The sequence below is a fragment of the Hippopotamus amphibius genome, chromosome 10 (genome assembly GCF_030028045.1).
Source record: "Hippopotamus amphibius kiboko isolate mHipAmp2 chromosome 10, mHipAmp2.hap2, whole genome shotgun sequence".
Taxonomy (NCBI): domain Eukaryota; kingdom Metazoa; phylum Chordata; class Mammalia; order Artiodactyla; family Hippopotamidae; genus Hippopotamus; species Hippopotamus amphibius.
The window spans coordinates 17,422,879-17,442,644 of NC_080195.1; the positions used below are offsets into that span (position 1 = coordinate 17,422,879).

General features: G+C 37.1%; 2 protein-coding genes across 4 annotated transcripts in view; one reads left to right on the top strand and one right to left on the bottom strand.

Moving 5' to 3' along the window:
- The window catches only part of MTMR7 (myotubularin related protein 7), a 56,903-nt gene extending 49,179 nt beyond the window's left edge, over positions 1-7,724 (top strand). Inside the window, exons 9-13 of the mRNA XM_057697559.1 lie at positions 268-317; positions 2,377-2,577; positions 4,217-4,357; positions 5,811-5,937; positions 6,647-7,724. Coding sequence (XP_057553542.1) covers positions 268-317; positions 2,377-2,577; positions 4,217-4,357; positions 5,811-5,937; positions 6,647-7,009 — 882 coding nt within the window. The 3' untranslated portion in view covers positions 7,010-7,724. The remainder of the gene's footprint in view (positions 1-267; positions 318-2,376; positions 2,578-4,216; positions 4,358-5,810; positions 5,938-6,646) is intronic.
- VPS37A (VPS37A subunit of ESCRT-I) overlaps positions 3,975-19,766 on the bottom strand; it is a 48,746-nt gene continuing 32,954 nt past the window's right edge. For 2 of the 3 annotated variants that reach the window (XM_057697560.1, XM_057697562.1), the window contains exons 10-13: positions 18,941-19,084; positions 17,432-17,512; positions 12,475-15,836; positions 3,975-5,928 (exon numbers count right to left, since the gene is read on the bottom strand). In XM_057697560.1, the coding sequence (XP_057553543.1) occupies positions 17,432-17,512; positions 18,941-19,084 (225 nt within the window). In that variant the 3' untranslated portion in view covers positions 3,975-5,928; positions 12,475-15,836. The remainder of the gene's footprint in view (positions 5,929-12,474; positions 15,837-17,431; positions 17,513-18,940; positions 19,085-19,766) is intronic. The other variant, XM_057697561.1, reaches the window with a different exon arrangement.

A 19,766-nucleotide genomic window follows, 5' to 3' on the forward strand; every position in this document is an offset into this window, starting at 1 on the left:
TAATACCTACCCCACAGTGAAATGAGGGCATCCATGAAGCAGTGAACAGTATTCACTGAATGCACTCTGTGGGTGGTGGCATTTTCATGTATCCACCCCCATTTATTTTTCCTATGGAAGACCAACTTTGCTTTCCTACTTGCATCTCTATATGGGTGGATAATGAGAGCTCATTCATTTGCAGGTTACCTTCAGAATTATTGGCTCTGGTCTCTTATTTTTCCTCATTTGCTTGTCTCCATGATATTGTCATTCTTTCTTGTGTAGGTATTAATTGAAAAGGACTGGATTTCCTTTGGTCATAAGTTTAATCACAGGTAAGAAATATTTTAAAATCCGTCGTGGTGAATGTTTAGGATAAAAAAAAACACATCTGTTTCTGAAATTCTCCATTGAGTGGGGGAAAATAGACTTGTTTTCAGTTTCCTTGTGTATTGTATTCAGAAAGTTAATATTTGGTTGTATATGTTGTGTCACACATAAAGTTAAGTTCTAACTCAAGAACTCTTGGTATTTACTGAGCAGAACTAATGTTAAATTGTTCCAGAAGAGACAGAGGAGCTTGTTCATTAATTGACCTAAAAAGGATGGGCTCTCCCTTCCTTCCCACACACATTTACTAAATTATTTCATTTTTGAAGTGCAAACATTTAAGCTGCACATTGTGAAATGCCTGTGGAACAGTTTCTCTTTGATATTCCACATGGGGAGTTAAATTGGACTCATCCTGTGGCATTTATGTCATAGGTGAGACCTCACCCAGGTATCTCTGGAGAGCTAGTGTAGGACAGCGGCCCAGGCTTTGAGCCCAACAGATCCAGCCTCAAATCCAGGCTGTGGCATTTACTGTGTGGCCTTGGGCCTCTGTCCTGAGTGTTGGTCTCCCATCTGTGAAAAGAGGAGACCCTCCCTAATCCATGGGGTTACAGCAAGGCTTTTAAAACCATATAGGTGACTGGCCCAGCTAGCCTACAAGCCTACCTATGGGCTTTCAGTAAACAGAAGCTACTGGCCACATTTGATTAGTGTGGATGGTAATGTCTGATTGGTGTTCTGATGTCTAATCCCTCAATGTAACGTGTTGTAACTGGTATGGTCTCGTCTTTTGGGGCTAAAGTTTAAATTTAGGCAGCATGCTGATAATAATTTAGATTTTGATTGTTTGAATGTTTTCCTAAAATAAATTCTGAATTTATGGAGCTGCCCATTTTTATTTTTTGTAGTGTTATGTATTTAGCATTAGTTGAGTGTTTATTGTGTAGTTTTCTGGAATTCTATTTTTATAATTAATTATTCTTCCAGGAAAGCACAAGGACTCGATTTTACAAATGAGAAAATTAAAGCCCCCAAACAATTAAGTAACCGTAAGATCAACTGTTATTTTCAGTTTTGGGGGTTCCACTGACTGTCTGCTAGGCACTTAGGATCTCTGATCTGTGGCAGAAAGAATGTGAAAGTGGCTGGTAAATATGTGTCTTGTGAGGAAAGAACATATTGGGCAACCCCTTTTTAAAGCTACCAAAGGTGAGTGGGACTAAACCTTTTGAAGGGTGTCCAGGCAGTTTCTAATGTTTCCATCCTTGGAAAAACTACTAAACTGATCCTTGCTCATTTCTGCTCAAGTTGATTATCCGTGTCTGGGAAGATGAGGTTCTATATTGTTATTCTGTATTTGATGGCACCCAGATCACCCTTTTGGATTCTAATATTCACAAATAGTGTAAAGGACTAGGCAGTCTTCGTTTAAAAGTCAATACAAGCATGAGGGAGGAGATTCTGATGTACTCCTGAAAACAATGATATGAGAGATATAAAGGTATATGGGAATCTGTGGTCATGTGGAAATAAATTACTGACAAGTTTTAACACTGGTCCAGAAACTTGGCAAACCACAATTTTTCCAAGCTTTCTTCCTCGTTTCTTCCCAACAAAACCATTCAAAAATGAAAAATGCTGAAGTTACTTAGGCATTTCTTCCGACACTCCCACTGGTCACTAATTAATGTGGAAGATTTATTTCAAAAGTTCTGATGTACTTTTAAAATTTGAATGAAAGATTGCTTCTTCCATGAAAAGACTCAAATTTTATCTCCAGCACTAACACTCTGCTTTTGTAATTACAACATGAATACGTTCCTTCTCTGCCCAGATCTTCACTACAAAGTTTCTCTTAAAATTAGTTTTAAAAGTTATGTTTTTCCACTTCTTCTGCATTCCAGGTGTATGATATAAGATGTTTAGGAACTAGGGTTGCTTTTATGAGTTTTTGCATTTATAGATGAGTTTTTGCATTTATAGCTTTCTAATCAGAAAAAACAAAACAAGAAAAGCCCACAAAAACCCGTGCCATGAAGTCTCTAATGCTTTGTCTTACAGATACGGCAACCTAGATGGTGATCCCAAAGAAATCTCTCCAGTTATTGACCAGTTCATTGAGTGCGTCTGGCAGTTAATGGAACAATTTCCCTGTGCCTTTGAGTTCAATGAGAGGTTTTTAATTCATATTCAACATCACATCTATTCCTGCCAGTTTGGAAACTTCCTATGTAACAGCCAGAAGGAGAGACAAGAACTCAAGTAAGTGTTTTGGCGTTTAATTTTTTTATCTAAAGGTTTTGTGACTGAGAATTTCAGATGGCCTTTCACAATTTTGAAGACTGTTTTAGCCACACATCTATACTGACAAAGTTATTTTCTTTTTCCTGACATCACTTTAATGGTTTAATACCATTAGCTGACAAAGATAGGTACAAGTCCAGTTTTTCCAGTTTCTGCCTAATGTCCACAGACAGGTAGGTAGACTTCACAGACTGACATGGAAAGGAAGCTTCTTGGAGTCAGAGAAACTGGTTTTTGCATTTCAAAGGAAAAAGTTAGACATCTTTGGTAGATATACTCTCATGATGAGAACTGCCAAGTACATGATGAGAACTGCCTCCTTATCTGTGGTTTCACTTTCCACAATTACAGTTATCCAAGGTCAACTGTGATTCGAGACAGGCAGCACAAGATTTCATCGTGCAATTTAAAACTTATAGTTTTAAATTGTGGGCCGTTCTGAGTAGCACGATGAAATCTTGTGCCGCCTCTCTCTGTCCTGCCTGGGACTGCCTGTTACTTACTTAGTAGCTGCCTCAGTTATCTGATTGATGGTCGAGGTTAACACAGTGCTGGTGTTCAAGTACACCCTATTCTACTTAATAATGGCCCCAAAGTTCAAGAAGAGTATGATGCTGGCAATTCGGATATTCTCTTATTGTGCCTAACTTATAAATGAAACTTTATCATAGGTTATGTATGTATGTATAGGAAAACACAGTATATATAGGGTTCAGTACTATCCACAGGCAGCCATTGGGGGTCATGGAACATATATCCCGTGGATAAAGGTGGACTACTGTATAACTGGGAAAGTAAATTAGAAACTCGGGTCACTCTCTTATTCAGATTAAAACTATTGCTTTTATTGAGAGGGAAAAAGTAGATGACATGTGGACTTTTTATAAAGTCAAAAACTTAACAGCAAAGTGACTGAAGAACTGCAAGCAAATGAAAGAACATTTTTGAAAATCTTGTAAAATAAAATGATTTAGAGTGTGGCATATATAATCAGATTTAATTTTGGAAATGATTAGTTCAAATAAAATAGACTCCACTAGTTTTATATTGTCTGAATGGAAAGAAAATGGCTTTTTCTAGTAGGTACTAGTTTATGTTAACTGTAATGCCTGATAAATGGTAATGATTTAAAAGTAGCAGAGTACATCCTTTAAGCTCACCTGTGTTCCTAGACAGTGTTGTGATTTGTTAGGATAGATAAGCAAAAGGGACAAATGTCATAGGAATTCAGTGAGGATTACATGAGAGAAAATATGTGACACATTTAAATAGTATCTGGCAAATAATAAAAATCCACTGACTTTTGGGGAAAAATTCCAAAAAAATGCATGTGGTTTTATTTTAGACTCGGGGGGGGGGGGGGGGGGGTTGTTAAACATCTTGCTGAGGCCAGTACAGAGAGCAGAGCAGCCGAGCCTATTAACAGTGTTCTTCTGCTAAGAAGTGAAGACAAAGACTGTTAATTTCCCTGCTAGAGAACAAGGACACCTGATATTCAGATAACAATTTTTGATCCCTTTTCCAGCTTTAATATGACACGTCTATTATTTATAAGAACCAAAATAAGTCAGATTCAGGCTTATTATCTTTATAACAGAATTCAAGAAAGAACATACTCTTTATGGGCTCACCTGTGGAAGAATCGGGCCGACTACTTGAATCCTCTGTTTAGAGCTGATCACAGTCAGACCCGAGGAACCCTTAATCTCCCTACGACACCATGCAACTTCATGTACAAGTATGTAAACTTGTAGGACCTTAATAGGTATGGTTATGAACTTAGATACTGGTGTTGTCTATCATTTGGAGGTTAAAGTGTATGAGCTTCAAGGCTTTTCTAGACACAGAGACACCAAAAGAAGATGCTTAAATATCTGATCTGGCATTTTTTTGCCAGTGTCTGCTCTCCTCTCCTTCCATCCTTCCTTAAATGTGGAATTCTCTTTAGAAGTTGATGTTTTGTAGCAATGATATCCTAAAAATATAAGTTCCAGTTTATTTAAAAATGAAAGAGGGAGGAAGGAAGGAAGGAAGAACTGACTGAACCAAGCCCCTTAGATGTTAAATGTGGAATTGCAGGTTTAGGTAGTGATCATGACACAGCTTACATTCGGAAATAGTGTGGGCTTGATTCCCAGCCACTGCGAGAGAGTGAATATCGCAAAAAGCGAGTTACGTCAATTAAACTAAAAGTTTCCCAGTGCATATAAGAGTTAAGTTTACGTTGTCTATAAAGTGTGTAGTAGCAGTATGTCTAAAAAACAAAGTAACAATGTATATACCTTAATTTAAAAATACTTTATTGCTGGGGCTTCCTAGGTGGGGCAGTGGTTAAGAAACTGCCTGCCAATGCAGAAGACATGGGTTCAATCCCTACTCCAGGAAGATCCCACATGCCGTGGAGCAACTAAGCCCGTGTGCCAAAAAAACCCCACAAAACTATACTGCTAAAAAATGCTAACCATCATTTCAGGCTTCAGTGAGTAGTAGGAGTAACAAAGATCACTGATCACAACAAAATAATGAAAAATCTTGAAATATTCTGAGAATTACCCAGATGTGACACAGAGACACAAAATGAGGAAATGCTGTTAGAAAAATTGTGCTATTAGGCTTGCTTGACAGAGGGCTGCCCACAGACCTTCAATCTGTAAAAAAAAAAATGCAATCTCTGCAAAGCACAGTAAAGCACGGTATACCTATATTCTCATTTACACTCCAGTATGCTTTACTGTGTAGGATAAAAAAGGGAGGATTTATTGCAAATGTAAATTTTTGGTGGTTATGATAAAAACAAGCTAAAAACCTCAAATTTAAAAGACTCCTTTGTGGCTGAAAGATTCTGAATGTTAATATAAACATTATTCTCTTAAGCCATTAAAAAAAAAAGAAAATGGTAACATGTTGCTTCAGTCTATTTTAGAAAAATATATTATGTATCTTCTAATTCAGTACCATCTATACAAGTAGCCTCTTCATGAATTTACTCACCCCCAAAGAAGTCTACTGATTCAAGAAAATGAAAATAACAACATGAAATCATTACCTTTAGTGATTGGCTTTTTTGAGCCTGTACTTTGCATTTGGTTATTATTAGGACTGTGTTTTGAAAGATTCTTAGGAGACTTCTGAGAATGAGAACGTACAGATTGTGACATGGTGTTTCATGAGGCTCTTGCCATCCCCTCCAGGTTTTGGAGTGGAATGTATAACCGCTTTGAAAAGGGACTGCAGCCCCGACAGTCAGTCACAGATTACCTTATGGCCGTGAAGGAGGAAACCCAGCAGCTGGAGGAAGAACTCGAGGCCCTAGAAGAAGTAAGACACACTTGTTCACCTTATTTCATGACAATTACTGCTCTGAGAAGGCTTCTCATGACTCGGGATGTGTGAAATGTAGTAACATAGCCATTTTATATTTTGAGCCAGCGGGTAACAAGAAACACAACCCCACCAGGTGAGCACTTACCTAGACATATACATTTCAAACATCTGGCTTGGCTCACTTCCTTGGTTTGCTTTGGGGATGATGAAAATATTAGGGAACTAGATAGTAGTGAATGGTTGCATTCACCTCGTGAATATACTAAAAACCACTGAATTTGTACACTTTAAGAGGGTGAGCCACTTATATCTTAATTTAAAAATCAGATAATAAACACCTCACTCCTGATTTTTTTAAAATGTATTTTGAGTTCACAGGGTGAAAATCACTACGTAAAACCTATAGGTAACAGAAAGGATGACTGCTCATTACCAGGTGCTCTACCTATGCTATGTTTTCTGCATTTTATAGAAAACCTGTGCTAAGGCAGTGCCATCCTTACATTAGAGATGAAGAAAGCAAGCCTCACAAAATCTGATTATTTTGTCCAAAGTCATAAAGTCTAATTTTGAACCCAAGCTCTTCTAAATCCCATGTTCTTAACATTATACCCAGCTGGAAGGTAATGAATACTAAAGGCATGCACATCAAAAATGATACATTATTTATGATTGTTCCCTGAAACTGTTGTTTCTTTTTTAGAGGCTGGAAAAAATTCAGAAAGTCCAGCTAAATCAAACTAAAGTGAAGAGTAAGCAAAGTGAACCCAGCAAACACTCAGGGTTTTCTACCTCAGACAACAGCACAGCCAACACTCCCCAGGATTACAGTGGCAATATGAAATCATTTCCGTCCAGGAGCCCTTCAGGGGGCGATGAAGATTCTGCTCTGATTCTAACCCAAGGCAATTTGAAAAGCTCAGACCCAGATCTGTCAGCCAACAGTGACCAAGAGTCTGGGGTGGAGGATCTGAGCTGCCGCTCCCCCAGTGGCGGGGAGTGTGTGCCGAGTGAGGACAGTGGCAAGGACCGGGATTCCGACGAAGCCGTGTTTCTCACTGCCTGAAGATCCCCCGTGGAGCTCCCAAATAAAGGACACACAAGAAACACTTTCCAAAAATAAGGGAACTGTGCAATTTCAAATTAAAAAATAGCCCAAGAAATGGTATGGGGCATCAAGAATTACAAAACATAGCAATGAAAAGGGAAGTAAGTCCAACTTTTAGTTATTAAAGGTATTCTTTAGGTATTAAAGAAAAGGAAGTGGCTGTTTCTTTTACTGAACAAATATAAGGAAAACTATATCCTATTTTGAAAATCATTCTAGGTTATGGAAGTTTTATTTACTACAGAGCAATGACCTCTACCATTACCTGAGGTTATCAATTCCAATCTTCCTTGTATAGCATGCAGGTGCTCAGAAAGTGCCCTGACCTCCTTCCTTTATTATCTTTCAATCTTTCCCCTTATTTCACTTCCAGATGCATATTTTGTTTCCTAAGATATATGATGATACCGTCCTTCCTGACTCTGTTATCAGTATTTCTAATAATGGAGCACATTTTGGTTAATAGACATATTTCTGTAACTGATAAAGCTTAAGCTTATCCTTCAGATTTAATGATCACTTTAATGTTTGCTTAGATAATATATTTTGAATCATTATAATAATTTTGTTGCCTTTTCCTAGAATTTCATAATTCTCCTTATTTAAAAAATGCTAAAACTTACACTTTTCTCTAACACCAGACTAATACCTAATAAAGTAGAAACAATGTTTACTCTTTGGTTCTTAAGTATGAATTCAGATCATATAAGCTTTTATTACTATTCCAGAGACTACATTACGAAGACAGAGTGGGTCAACCACCAGCCTGATCCCTGAAGTATAACTGTATAAAGTAATAGGGTACAATTTCAATGAGGGAAAATCTCAGTAAGCAGAGAAATTGGTTGTTAGGTCTGTTTAACCAGCGGGCTAAGTTTTGTCATTTGTCACTTTAGAAACTGTGTCACTGGTTAATATGATTTAATCAACATTCTACCTGCAGAGCCCACACAGTCATCTCAACCAGCCATCTTGTTCATCTGCAGAGTCAGGTTGGTGACGCAGTCTGACCAGGGAATCAGCAGGGTGCAGCTCTGCCTAGCTCCGGCTCCCAAGGACAAGTTCTGCTGGTGCTGGAGTCTGCTCTGCTCACACCGAAGAGCTGAGCCATGGCCCCACCTGCTGCAGACTGTGGCTCCTGGCCCTTCCTGACCAGAAAGCCTGTTAAGGAACATCTGGGAGTTGCCTGAAACGGGCCTTCTCAGTTCTTCCCAGGCAGGAGCCAGAGACGTAGCCCCACCCACTGCGGAGTGTGGCCCCCAGCCCCACCTGACAGGAAGGGTGGGCAGAGCTAACTGCCCTGAGAGCAAGGCCAGTGGCCCTGTTTGTCCAGGGAGCCTGGGGTACAGGTTGACTTGAGGAAACAAAGAGCATGAGTAACCTTCAAGCGGCTTCTCCCCTGAGCAGGGAAACTAATCTGTAGCCCCCCTTATTGCTGAAAACAGCCATCAGCTCGCCTGTCCAGGGAACTTTACCAGAACGCGGGGGAAGCTGCGTAATCCACCCAACAGCCCAGTCCACCGAGGCAGTTGAACATGAGAGCACAGTCTGTGGCCTTCCATGTCTGCAGAGCAAAACTCATGGCCTCCACCTTCAGTGCACACTCCTGCCTGATTCAGGTCCCCAATGAGCTCTGTAGGCTCCGTCCCATCCTGCTGCCCCACCAGGGCAGGGAAGCTCATTTCATAGCCCCACCTAATGCTGAGTACAGCATCCAGTCCCAAATGTCTAGTAACACCACAGAATCCAGACAACCACAAAGTCCATCCTACAGTCTCACTTGGGTGGGTGGGGAACCAAGCCAGCAGTCCTACCCAGCTATCTCAGCCAGTGCTCCTCCCCTCCCCCACCATGCTCAAACAGATGCCTCGCCCCAAAAATAGACCACCTAAATACATAAAGCAAACACTAGCAGAGGTAAAAGGAGAAGTAAAAGCAATAAAATAATGGTTGGGGACTTTAATACCCCACTTTAGACAATGCATAGATCATCCAGAGAGAGAATCCATAAGGAAACAGCAAATTTGAACCACACTATATACCAAATGTACTAACAGATGTATACAGAACATTATGTTCAGCAGCAGCAGAATACACATTCTTCTCAAGTGCACATGCACATTTTCTAGCATATACCATATGTTAGGACACAAAACAAGCTTGCAAATTCAAGAAGACTGAAATCATACAAGGTATCTTCTTTGACCACAATGGAACTAGAAATCAATAACAAGAGGAAAATTGGAAAATTCACAAACACGTGGAATTAAAACTCAAACAACCAATGGCTCAAAGAAGAAATTAAAGGCCATATAAAGAGTATCTTGAGACTAATGAAAATGGAGATACAACATAACAAAACTTATGGAATGCATCAAAATCAGTTCTAAGAGGGAAGGTCACAGCATAAATGCTTATATTAAGAAGCAAGAAAGATGCCATATAAACATCCTAACTCTTTGCCTTAAGGAACTAGAAAAAGAAGAATTGAACCTAAAGTTAGCAGAATAGCAAAGATTAGAGCAGAAATAAATTAAATAGAAAATAGGAAAACAATAGATAAGATCTACCAAACTAAGAGTTGTTTCTTTGAAAAGATAAACCAAGGAAAAAAGAAAGGATTCAAATCAACAAAATTGTAAATGAAAAAGGAGACAACTGATAGCACAGAAATAAAGAATCACGAGAGGCTACTGTGAATAACTATATACCAATAAACTGGACAACCTAGAAGAAATGCAAAATTCTTAGAAACATACTATCAAGACTGAATCAGGACAAAACAGAAAGTCTGAATAGACCAATTACTAGTAAAGAGACAATCAGTAATCAAAAGTTTCCCACTGAGGAAAAGCCCAAGACCAGAGGGCTTCAACTGCTGAATTTTATAAGGTATCTAAAGAAAAATTAACACCAATCCTTCCCAAAAAATTGAAGAGGAGGGAACACTTCCAAAACTCATGAGGCCAGCCTCACCCTGATATCAAAGCTGGGAAAGGACACTACCAAAAAAAGAAAACTACAGACCAATATTCCTGATGAATATAGAGGTAAAAATTTGCAATAAAATACTAGCAAACTGAAAGCAGCAGCATATTAAAAGGATCATTCACCATGATCAAGTGGGATTAAACCTGGCTTGCAAGGATGGTTCAACATACACAAATCAATGTGATAAATCATATTAATCAAATGAAGGGAAAAAATGATCATCTGATTAGATGCAGAAAAAGCATTTGACAAAAGTCAACATTCATTCGTGATAAAAATTCTCAACAAATTAGGTATACAAGGAATGTACCTCAATATAATAAAGGCCAAAAGTGATAAGCCCATAGCTAACATCATACTCAATTATGAAAGGTTGAAAGCTTTTCCGCTAAGATCAGGAACAAGACAAGGGTCCCCACTCTGACCACTTCTACTCAATGCAGTACTGGAAGTCATTACCAGAACAATCAGGCAAGGAAAAGAAAAGATATCAGAATTGGAAAGGAAGAAATAAAATTGTTTCTATATGCACGACATGATTTTATATCTAGAAAATTCTCAAGACTCCACCAAAAAAACCTGTTAATCTCATCAACAAATTCAGTAAAGTTGTAGGATACAAAAGTAACGTAAAAAATCAACACCATTTCTATAGACTAACAATGAAATTATCTGAAAAAGGAATAAAATGATCCCATTTACAACAGCATCAAAAACAATAAAATACTTATAATAAACCTAACCAAGGAGGTTAAAGATCTCTACTCTGAAAACTACAAGACACTGATGAAAGAAATTGAAGACTACACAAATAAATGGAAAGGCATCTCATGTTCTTGGAATGGAAGAATATTGTTAAAAGGACCATACTAAGAAAAGTCATTTATATATGCAATGCAATTCCCATAAAAATTCCAATGGCATTTTTTAAAGTAGTAAAGATAATCCTAACATTTTATGGAATCACAAAAGACATGGAATAACCAAAGCAATGCCTGAGAAAGAATAACAAAGCAGGAGTCATCACACTTTCTGATTTCAAGCTATCCTATAAATCCACAGTAATCAAAACAGCATGGTACTGGTATAAAAACAGACAAATAGGTCAGTGGAAAAAAAGTAAGAGCCCAGAAGTGAACCCAAGCATTTATGGTCAACTAATATTTGACAAGAGAGCCAAGAATACTCAGTGGAGAAAAGATGGTCTCTTCAGTAAATGGGGCTGGAAAAACTAGATATTCATATGCAAAAGAATGAAACTTGACCGCTATCTTAAACTACTCTCCCAAATTAACTCAAAATGATTGACTTAAATGTACAACCTGAAACCATGAAACTCCTAGAAGAAAACAGAAAAAAAGCTCACTGGCATGTGTCTTGGCAGTGATTTTTTGGATATGACAGCTAAAGCACAACCAACAACAACAACAACAACAACAAAATAAGTAGAACTACATCACACTAAAAAGCTTCAGCACAGAAAAAGAAAAAGAATGACAAAGGGAAAAAACAACCTATGGAACGGAAAAAAGTATTTGCAAACCATATACCTGACAAGGGATTAATGTTCAAAATATATAAAGAACTCATACAATTCTACGAGGAAAAAAAAAAAGAATCCAAATATATATGGGCAAAAGACTTGAACAGACATTTTTTCATAGAAGATATATGAAAGAGCCAACAAGTACATGAAAAGATGCTCAACATCACTAGTCATTAGAGAAATGCAAATCAAAACCAAACTATAATAAGACATCACCTCATGTCTGGTAGGATGGCCAACATCAAAAAGATAAGTGATACAAAATGCTGGTGATAATGTGAATTAAATAGAACACTTGGGTAGTGTTGATGGGATCATAAACTGATCATAAACTGTTTTCCATAGCCACTATGGAAAACAGTTTGGAGGACCCTCAAAAAATTAAAAACCGAACTACCATATGATCCAGCAATTCCACTTCTAGGAATACATACAAAGGAAATGAAAACACTAACTCAAAAAGATATCTGTACCCCTTCATGTTCATAGTAGCATTATTTAAAATAGCCAAGACATGGAAACAACCTAATTGTTCACCAAGAGATGAATGAATACAGAAGTGCACACACCGTGGAATAGTATTCAGACATTAAAAAATGAGGAAATTCTGCCTTTTGCGACAATATGAATGGACCTTGAGAGCATTATGCTAAACGAAGTCAGAGATAAATACTGTATGATTTTACTTATATGCGTAATCTAAAAACAAACCAAAGTTATAGAAAAAGAGATCATATTTGTGATTAACCTGAGATGGGGTGGGGAGTGGTTGGGGGATTGGAGAAAGGTGGTCAAAAGGTACAAACTTTCTGCAGTAGGGAATACCTTGTTAATGATACTTAGGATGTAGTCGTAATGGCTTTTGCACTTTTATAACATAACTCACTTCATACCACTCTTGTAGTTGATTATCAACTCTTAGAAACTTCTTTGCCTAATACTGAGGCTGAGACTTTAATTTCTTCCATTTGGCAGTACACATCTACAAAAATAAATAACAAATTAAAAAAAATGACACAGTAACTATACCAACAGAATTATGCATTTATTTTGAAAAGCAAATAGTATAAATATTTGATATTTTAAAATGTAGTTCTTTAATGTGATCTTTCACATCAAACTTTTTTTCAGCCCCCACCAAATATTTTACAAAACATTATAATTCAAGCATATGTTCATTTAGACTACTTATTAGAAGTTAACCTAACACTGAAATTTATAAAAAGAGATTACATTTATTGCTTATTAAAATTTTATTATGCTGGACAGGGCCTTAAAAGAGCACAGCCAATCCAACAAGACTAAAATCTCTAACAGTGCATTCTCCTTTTACATCATCAATCAGGAAGTGCTTTATTTACAGCAGTTGGCTTAAACCAATGTGAAACTGACTCAAAACAGATTACTTCCCAACTAGTAATATTTAGAGCTCAAGTGACTTATTATTTAGTGATTTGCAGGAAAATTTAATGATATGAAGTAGGTAAGCATTTTGATCAGCAATCAACAAAGGAACTTTTTTAGAATAAAGAAAAGTTAAGAGAAGGGAAACCCTGGCATAGGTTTTTATTCTTCAAGAGCACATGATTAGTTTTTCTTTCCCTAAAAATGAATCTGAGCTGTCCTTCAACTTAAGCATATATGAATTATGATCAGACTTACCTGTCAAACAATCTCTATTTCAATATAAATTTCCTAGTCTAGATTATTCCTAGAAAACCTTCCAACGTCAAAACATTGTTTAGCACGTTATCACATTTATTCAGAAAATTTTCTTCTACTTTGGAGATATTAGCCTTTAAATTTCTACCCATGACAAACTCCTACTCTGAATAATCTAATAACTCCTAAGCTTTTCTCTACTATTCTGATTTCCATCTAGTCGTCTATTATTTGTTAAAGTAAAATCAGAATCTCTGCTTTGGCAGGCATTTTTTTTCTCCCTCTGGCACTGCTTCTCCAATAGGGCCAATTCTAAGAAGAAAATAATATAACCATAAAATTATAGAAAAGTCATTTAAATTTTTATTGTAATAACAGAACCAAAATTCATACATATTCAAATGCAGACTATTTTTCCATGCTGGATGACTGATACGACCTATTATCTAAACCGATTTGTCGGTTAAATGTAGGTAATGATGATCAGGCTCCTCTTTTTAATGACTGGGTTATAATTTATTAATCTAATGAATTAATTTTAGAAGGAGAAACCAAGGTATGTTAACTGGTATGGAATGAAACTTGGATAGTTCAAGTTTAAAGAATAAAAAACATTGAGATGAATTACTTATGTGATTATGTAGAAGAGATTTACTATGTAAGAAAATGACTTTTTTTTTTTTTTTGAGTGGTAGAAAAGGTAGATGAATACCTAAATACCTTGACCATGTTTGAGTCATCATTGTATAGTATTTCCACAGTGCTTCATTCTTAGCAGGGGCTTAATAACATTAGTAGATCAAATGAATTAATGGCTGTGGTCTGCTGGTCTCTTGTTCTGGGCTCTGCCTGGTTTCTCAGAAAAGCTTCCTGATTGTTTGCAGAAGATTGGGACTATTATGTCCTCCACTGTGGTGACTGCTGGGAAAGCTGAGGCTTCTGTGGCCAGTGCAGTAAGGAGAGGTTTCTGAATACCCAGAAGACTGCCACAGATCTGAAACACTTACCTCTGTTACCTCATCTATACATCCGGAATAGTAATTGTTCCTTCCTCTTCTGGTCATTTTGAAAATTAAATGGCATGCCCTTAGCACAGTACCAAGAAGACAGGTGATTTAAAAAAAGTTAATTTTTTTACCCAAATTATATCTTTATAGTCCACGTGAATACTTGCCCTTCCACAAACACAAAGTTTTAAGTATTTTTCAATTCGAAGAAAAAAATTTTGTTTTTCCTTAAGTTCTACTGCCAGAAACATGTACAGAAAGAAAAAAGAAAAGAAAAAGCTGTACTGTATGCTGCTGTTTGGAACGGCAATCATACTGGGATTAAATTTAGATAAAAATAGGCATTAGGTTGTTTTGTGATTTGGATATTACTTTACCAAGTCTCAGATTATCTAGCTCAAGATTTTCTACTTAATTAGCTTTCATGGCTACCCATAAAATATGTTCATTCTGTAACGTAGTATAAAAGCAAACTGTTTTAACATAGCACAAGTTAAAGCGAAAACCCAATTAAATTAAAAACTAGACTGCCTAAAAATTAATATTATTTATTATTAAAGTTTTTCTGTTATGAAAAGCTAACACAGTAAAGATCAGAAAAATTCACTGACTTTTTTGTGTTTAGCTTTACTATTAACAAAAATATTGTTTTAAACTTCAACGTAAGGAATTTAGAGAGCGTATCCTTATCCAACCACAAACCCATCAGATACTTATATTTAAAAAGTTAGCATGAGGGAATTTCCTGGGGGTCCAGTGGTTAGGACTCTGCACCTTCACTGCTGAGGGTGCAGGTTCAATCCCTGGTTGGGAAACTAAGATCCCGCAAACCATGTGGTGCTGCCAAAAAAAAAAGTTAGCATGACAGTTTGTGTTTGACTAATTTAAATGAAAAGCAGTTTTTTCTATTAAATATTTATTTACCTGTATTGCTTCTGAAATGCATCTTTAACTTTAAAAGTAAAACAATAATATGTAAATACAGGTGGTTTATTCTTTTGATTTATTGTATGTATTAAAAGTTACTTCCTTGAGACGGCACATTGGCAGGTTTGGTGTTTCCCAACACTGTGGATATTTAAAAACAAATTATTTTTGAAAGTTTTATCACCCAGAAAGAAAGAGGAAAAATAAGATTCTACAACTGAAATAGTCATTTTTCAAAAAAGGTTGAGAGGAAAAAACCTAAACCATTCTTAATAAAGAAATGAGGCAGTTTCAAATTAAAATTACAAATTTAAATGAAGTAATTTTATAAAATAGTGAAACTAGCTAAAATTACATGCATAGGTATTTAATCAATAGTAAGAGAGGAACAGCAGTGGAACTTAAATATGATAGGACTTATCAACAATAAATAAACATTTTTAGTGCAAATAACACAGAAAAATTTCTCAAAGCAAAGATCATAGCAATCATTCTAATCTGTACAAAATCAGTCTCAGTTCTGTATACAATCTATATAGTATATCTATGAATTCAGCCACTGTGATGAAATGCCAATTTGCAAATCATAACTATAAATGTGCTTAGTTTTGTGTTCCATTCCTCTCTTGGCAGTTCATGTTTTCAGGAAAATCTGAAAAGAAAAGAAAATCAAAATCTAAGATGATAAATTAAGATCATAAATTAAGATTGACCTATGAGATAACCTGACTGTGAGGGGAAAGAGGTGGGGAAAGGATTCTAGCATGCTCATGTCAATAAGCCATTACTTAGTGCTCACTTACTCCTCAACCTTGAGAAATGCATATTTCATATTAAAAATCAACCCTTACTCTCAGGGATTAACAGTCTGATTTGTAAAATGAAACAATTCAATGTTGCTACTAATGTTAAAGACAACTAGATTGAGAAAAGTGGCAGATGAGTTTGAATGGGGGTTGAGAAATGCCTGTCACTTCCCTCCCTGTAGCCTGCTGCCTTTTAATGGAACCTCCCATGCTCCTTCCTAAAGCCTACTCCTTCAGCCCAGCAGAAGAACACATGACACCAATCTCCAGGTCAAACTGCTCAGGTCAGGATGGACACCATCTATGTGGGGCCAGTCTCTTTCCCTGGATTTGTGGTGAGACCCTTGTCAGTCTCCATTGGCTGCTTGGACTGTCATGGTATGATCAGGCCTGTGGGCAGCAGTGGCTGAACCACATGCAAGTGTAGCAGATAGCTCTTTGAAGAGCAAGTGAGAAAGCACCTGAGAGCGAGAGAGAGAAGAGATGCAGAAGTGAGAAACAAGCAGCCTCAGGAAGGGTCGAAGAAAGAGAGAGGAGCTGCTTTGGTTACTGATGGCCTCATGTCGTGTGTTCTCTCCCAGGTGACTGAGGTGTCCTTTCCTGCATTCTGGTTCTGTTTCTCTGCATTAGCCAGTAACACAAGCTTTTACTTAAACTTGTTGAGGTGGGAGCTAGTCTTTGCAACCAAATTATTCCTAAAACAAGACAGATGGAGAGCAAAATGGAATAGGGTCCTGAGTTCAGCTGAGAGCATAAAGACAGACATGGTGATAGAAAAAAGAACATGACGTGAGAGGAACGTAAGGGGAAAAGGGAAAATAAAAATGAATGATGTAAAATATAAGCGAGATTATAGAAGGCCTAAAACCAGAGAGAGAAACTTGGCAGTTATCATCCCTAGGGGTTCACTGCAGGTCCTGGAGCAGACAAATGTTATCACAGAGTGGTATTTTAGGAAGGTCATTCTGTCAGTGCTAAGCAGGAAGCAGAAACCCTGAAGTCGGGGGACTGGTTAGGAAGTTACAGGAATAATCCTGATGTGAGATGGAAAAGAGACAGAGCAGAAGTTCATTTTAAAGAAAGAAATGACAAGGCAGACTACCGAGAGACATGTCAACTAAGTGATATGGTATACTCCCCACACCAGCTGAGAGAAAGGGACTATCTATAGCTTAAACTCTATATAAGTAGCTATCAAATACTGAAAAAAGTTCACTTAAACCGCTATCATACTGAGAAAATATGCAATTTCTACTGGTTATCTGGTTAGGTATATAATATGCTTAATATATAATACAAAGTATTCTACATGTTATATGGCACAACAGCTATAACGACAGTATTATGCTTAAAGCTGGCTGCATAAGCGCTGGTAAGAACACTTTATTAAAAATAGGCATGCAATAACCTTAAGATTCAAACCTCCTAGAATACAGTTTACCTATAGTGGAGCATGAAATTGGCTGTGCAATGCTATCACTTGTTGAAGTTTCTCTTCCTTGGCTCTTCTACAGTGGCAAATCTAAAAGATAAATTATTTAAAATACCAGTCACTTCTCCAATCATCTTCCTACTACTAGCTACATTTTGACAGAATTATAAGTAAGAATCTTTTAACTTGGTGACATTATTTAAATCGTGAATGTCTAAGGTAGCACAGAATTTAAGAATAAAAAATATTCAATTTTGTTTGGAAGATAATCTTTGTAAACTTCCAGAATGTAAAACACACTCTGATCCTTTATACCAGTTCTCTGATTATATAATTTCAAATATCTGTGTTTTAAAAATATGCAAGCAAATGCTACCGTTGTCACCCAGGAAGTTTAACAAATAAAAACTTTAAGATACAGTTATATAGTACCGAAGAACAGTGTACCAGAAATCGATGCCTCACTAATGCTATAACCATAGTCATTAATGTCCCTGAACTTCAATTTTCCCTCATGGAAAATGGGATAATAAAATCTGCCACACTTTTCTTACAGTATACGTATTATGTTCATTAACAAATGCATATTTTTAAACTGTGATGTCTTAGAGAAATTAGGTAAATATTTAGGACTCCATCAAAGGATAAGATACTGTTAAGTGGACTTTAAAAATTTTTCTTTAAATGTAATGGAAATAATAGAACAGAAACTACCCTCAGAATGTTCTCAGTAATATTAAAAACAAATTTTTTAAATCCGTATAGGGAATTCCCTGGAGGTCCAGTGGTTATGACTTGGCACTTTCATGGCAGTGACCTGGATTCAAACACTGGTTGAGGAACCAAGATCCCTCAAGTCGAGGAGCGCAGCCAAAAAACCAAAACACCCACCACTCTATAGGTTATTCTCTTTTTAAACAACTGGTTATTCAGGAGTACAACTATTAAGACTAGACTTTGGGACTTCCCTGATGGTCCAGTGGTAGAAGAGTCCGTCCTGCAATGTAGGGGACATGGGTTTGATCCCTGATCGGCAAACTAAGATCCCACATGCCACAGGGCAACTAAGCCCATGCACCACAACTAATGAGCTTGTGCGCTTCAACTAGAGAAGAGAAAATCTGCACGCCAAAACTAGAGAGAAGCCCATGGGCCGCAGCTAAGAGCGTGCACGCTGCAATGAAAGATCCAGTGTGCTGCAACGAAGACCTGACGCAGCAAATAAATAAATAATTTAAAAAAAGACTTAAGCTAATCTACTAGCTTTACTACAGAATGATACAGATACTATCATTTCTGAAACAGAACCATTATGTGATTTACCTCCTTGTGTACTCACAACAAGCAGGTTTAAAGTGATAGTAGGATGTTGCTATCATTCTCAATAAAGGCTCTTCAGTTTCCTCTCGTACTCAAAACTCCAGCTCAGTAATGTGCTAAGGTTTTTTTACTCATGAATATACATAAGTAATTTGATATTACGCTGTCACTTGTCCTCAACCGAAGAGTATTACATACTGTTCTCTTTTCCATGAAGCTACTGAGAAAATCATCTATATCAGTTTTTCCCTCCAAGAAATCTTCTGCAATATTATCAGATTCTTCCTCAGCTTCATGTGCGGCTACTTTCAATCTTGCCTGTAGGGCACTTGCACTACAGCTCTGAAAGAGAAAATCAAGTATATTAGTTTCTAATGCTCAGAAAAACTCCTTAGAAGGAAGGAAAATGGGTGTAGAGGAAGAGGTAGGGAGAGCAATTCATTATATGCCTTACACAGCCTCTTTCTGAGGAAATCTGGTCTCAGCCAAATCCTCACCTTTTGGATATGAGATGGATACCTAACACAATAGAAACCAATCCAATGTCTGCAAACTATTAAGTGAGAGAAACCGGGCAAATCATTGTCTTCTCTTGGGAATTTAGTCATCAGATCACTGTGGTAGGCACCCTAAGATGATCCCCAATGATCCTCACCTCCTGGTATTCCAGCCCCTGTATAATCCCCTCCCCTCAAGTGTGGACTGGACCTAGTGACTTGCTTCTAATGAACAGAATGTGGCAAAGGTGATGGAATTAAATTTAACCAAAGAGGTGAAGGACCCCTACACTGAAAACTACAAAACACTGCTGAAAGAAATGGAAGAAAACATAAATAAGTAGAAAGATATCCTTTGTTCAGGTATCAGAAGACTTACATTGTTAAGACAATACTACCCAAAGTGATCTCCAGAGTCTATGTAATCCCTATCAAAATCTCAACAGCATTTTTTGCAGAAATAGAAAAACCCATCCTAAAACTTATACAGAATCTCAAGAGACCCCCAAATAGTCCAAACAATCTTG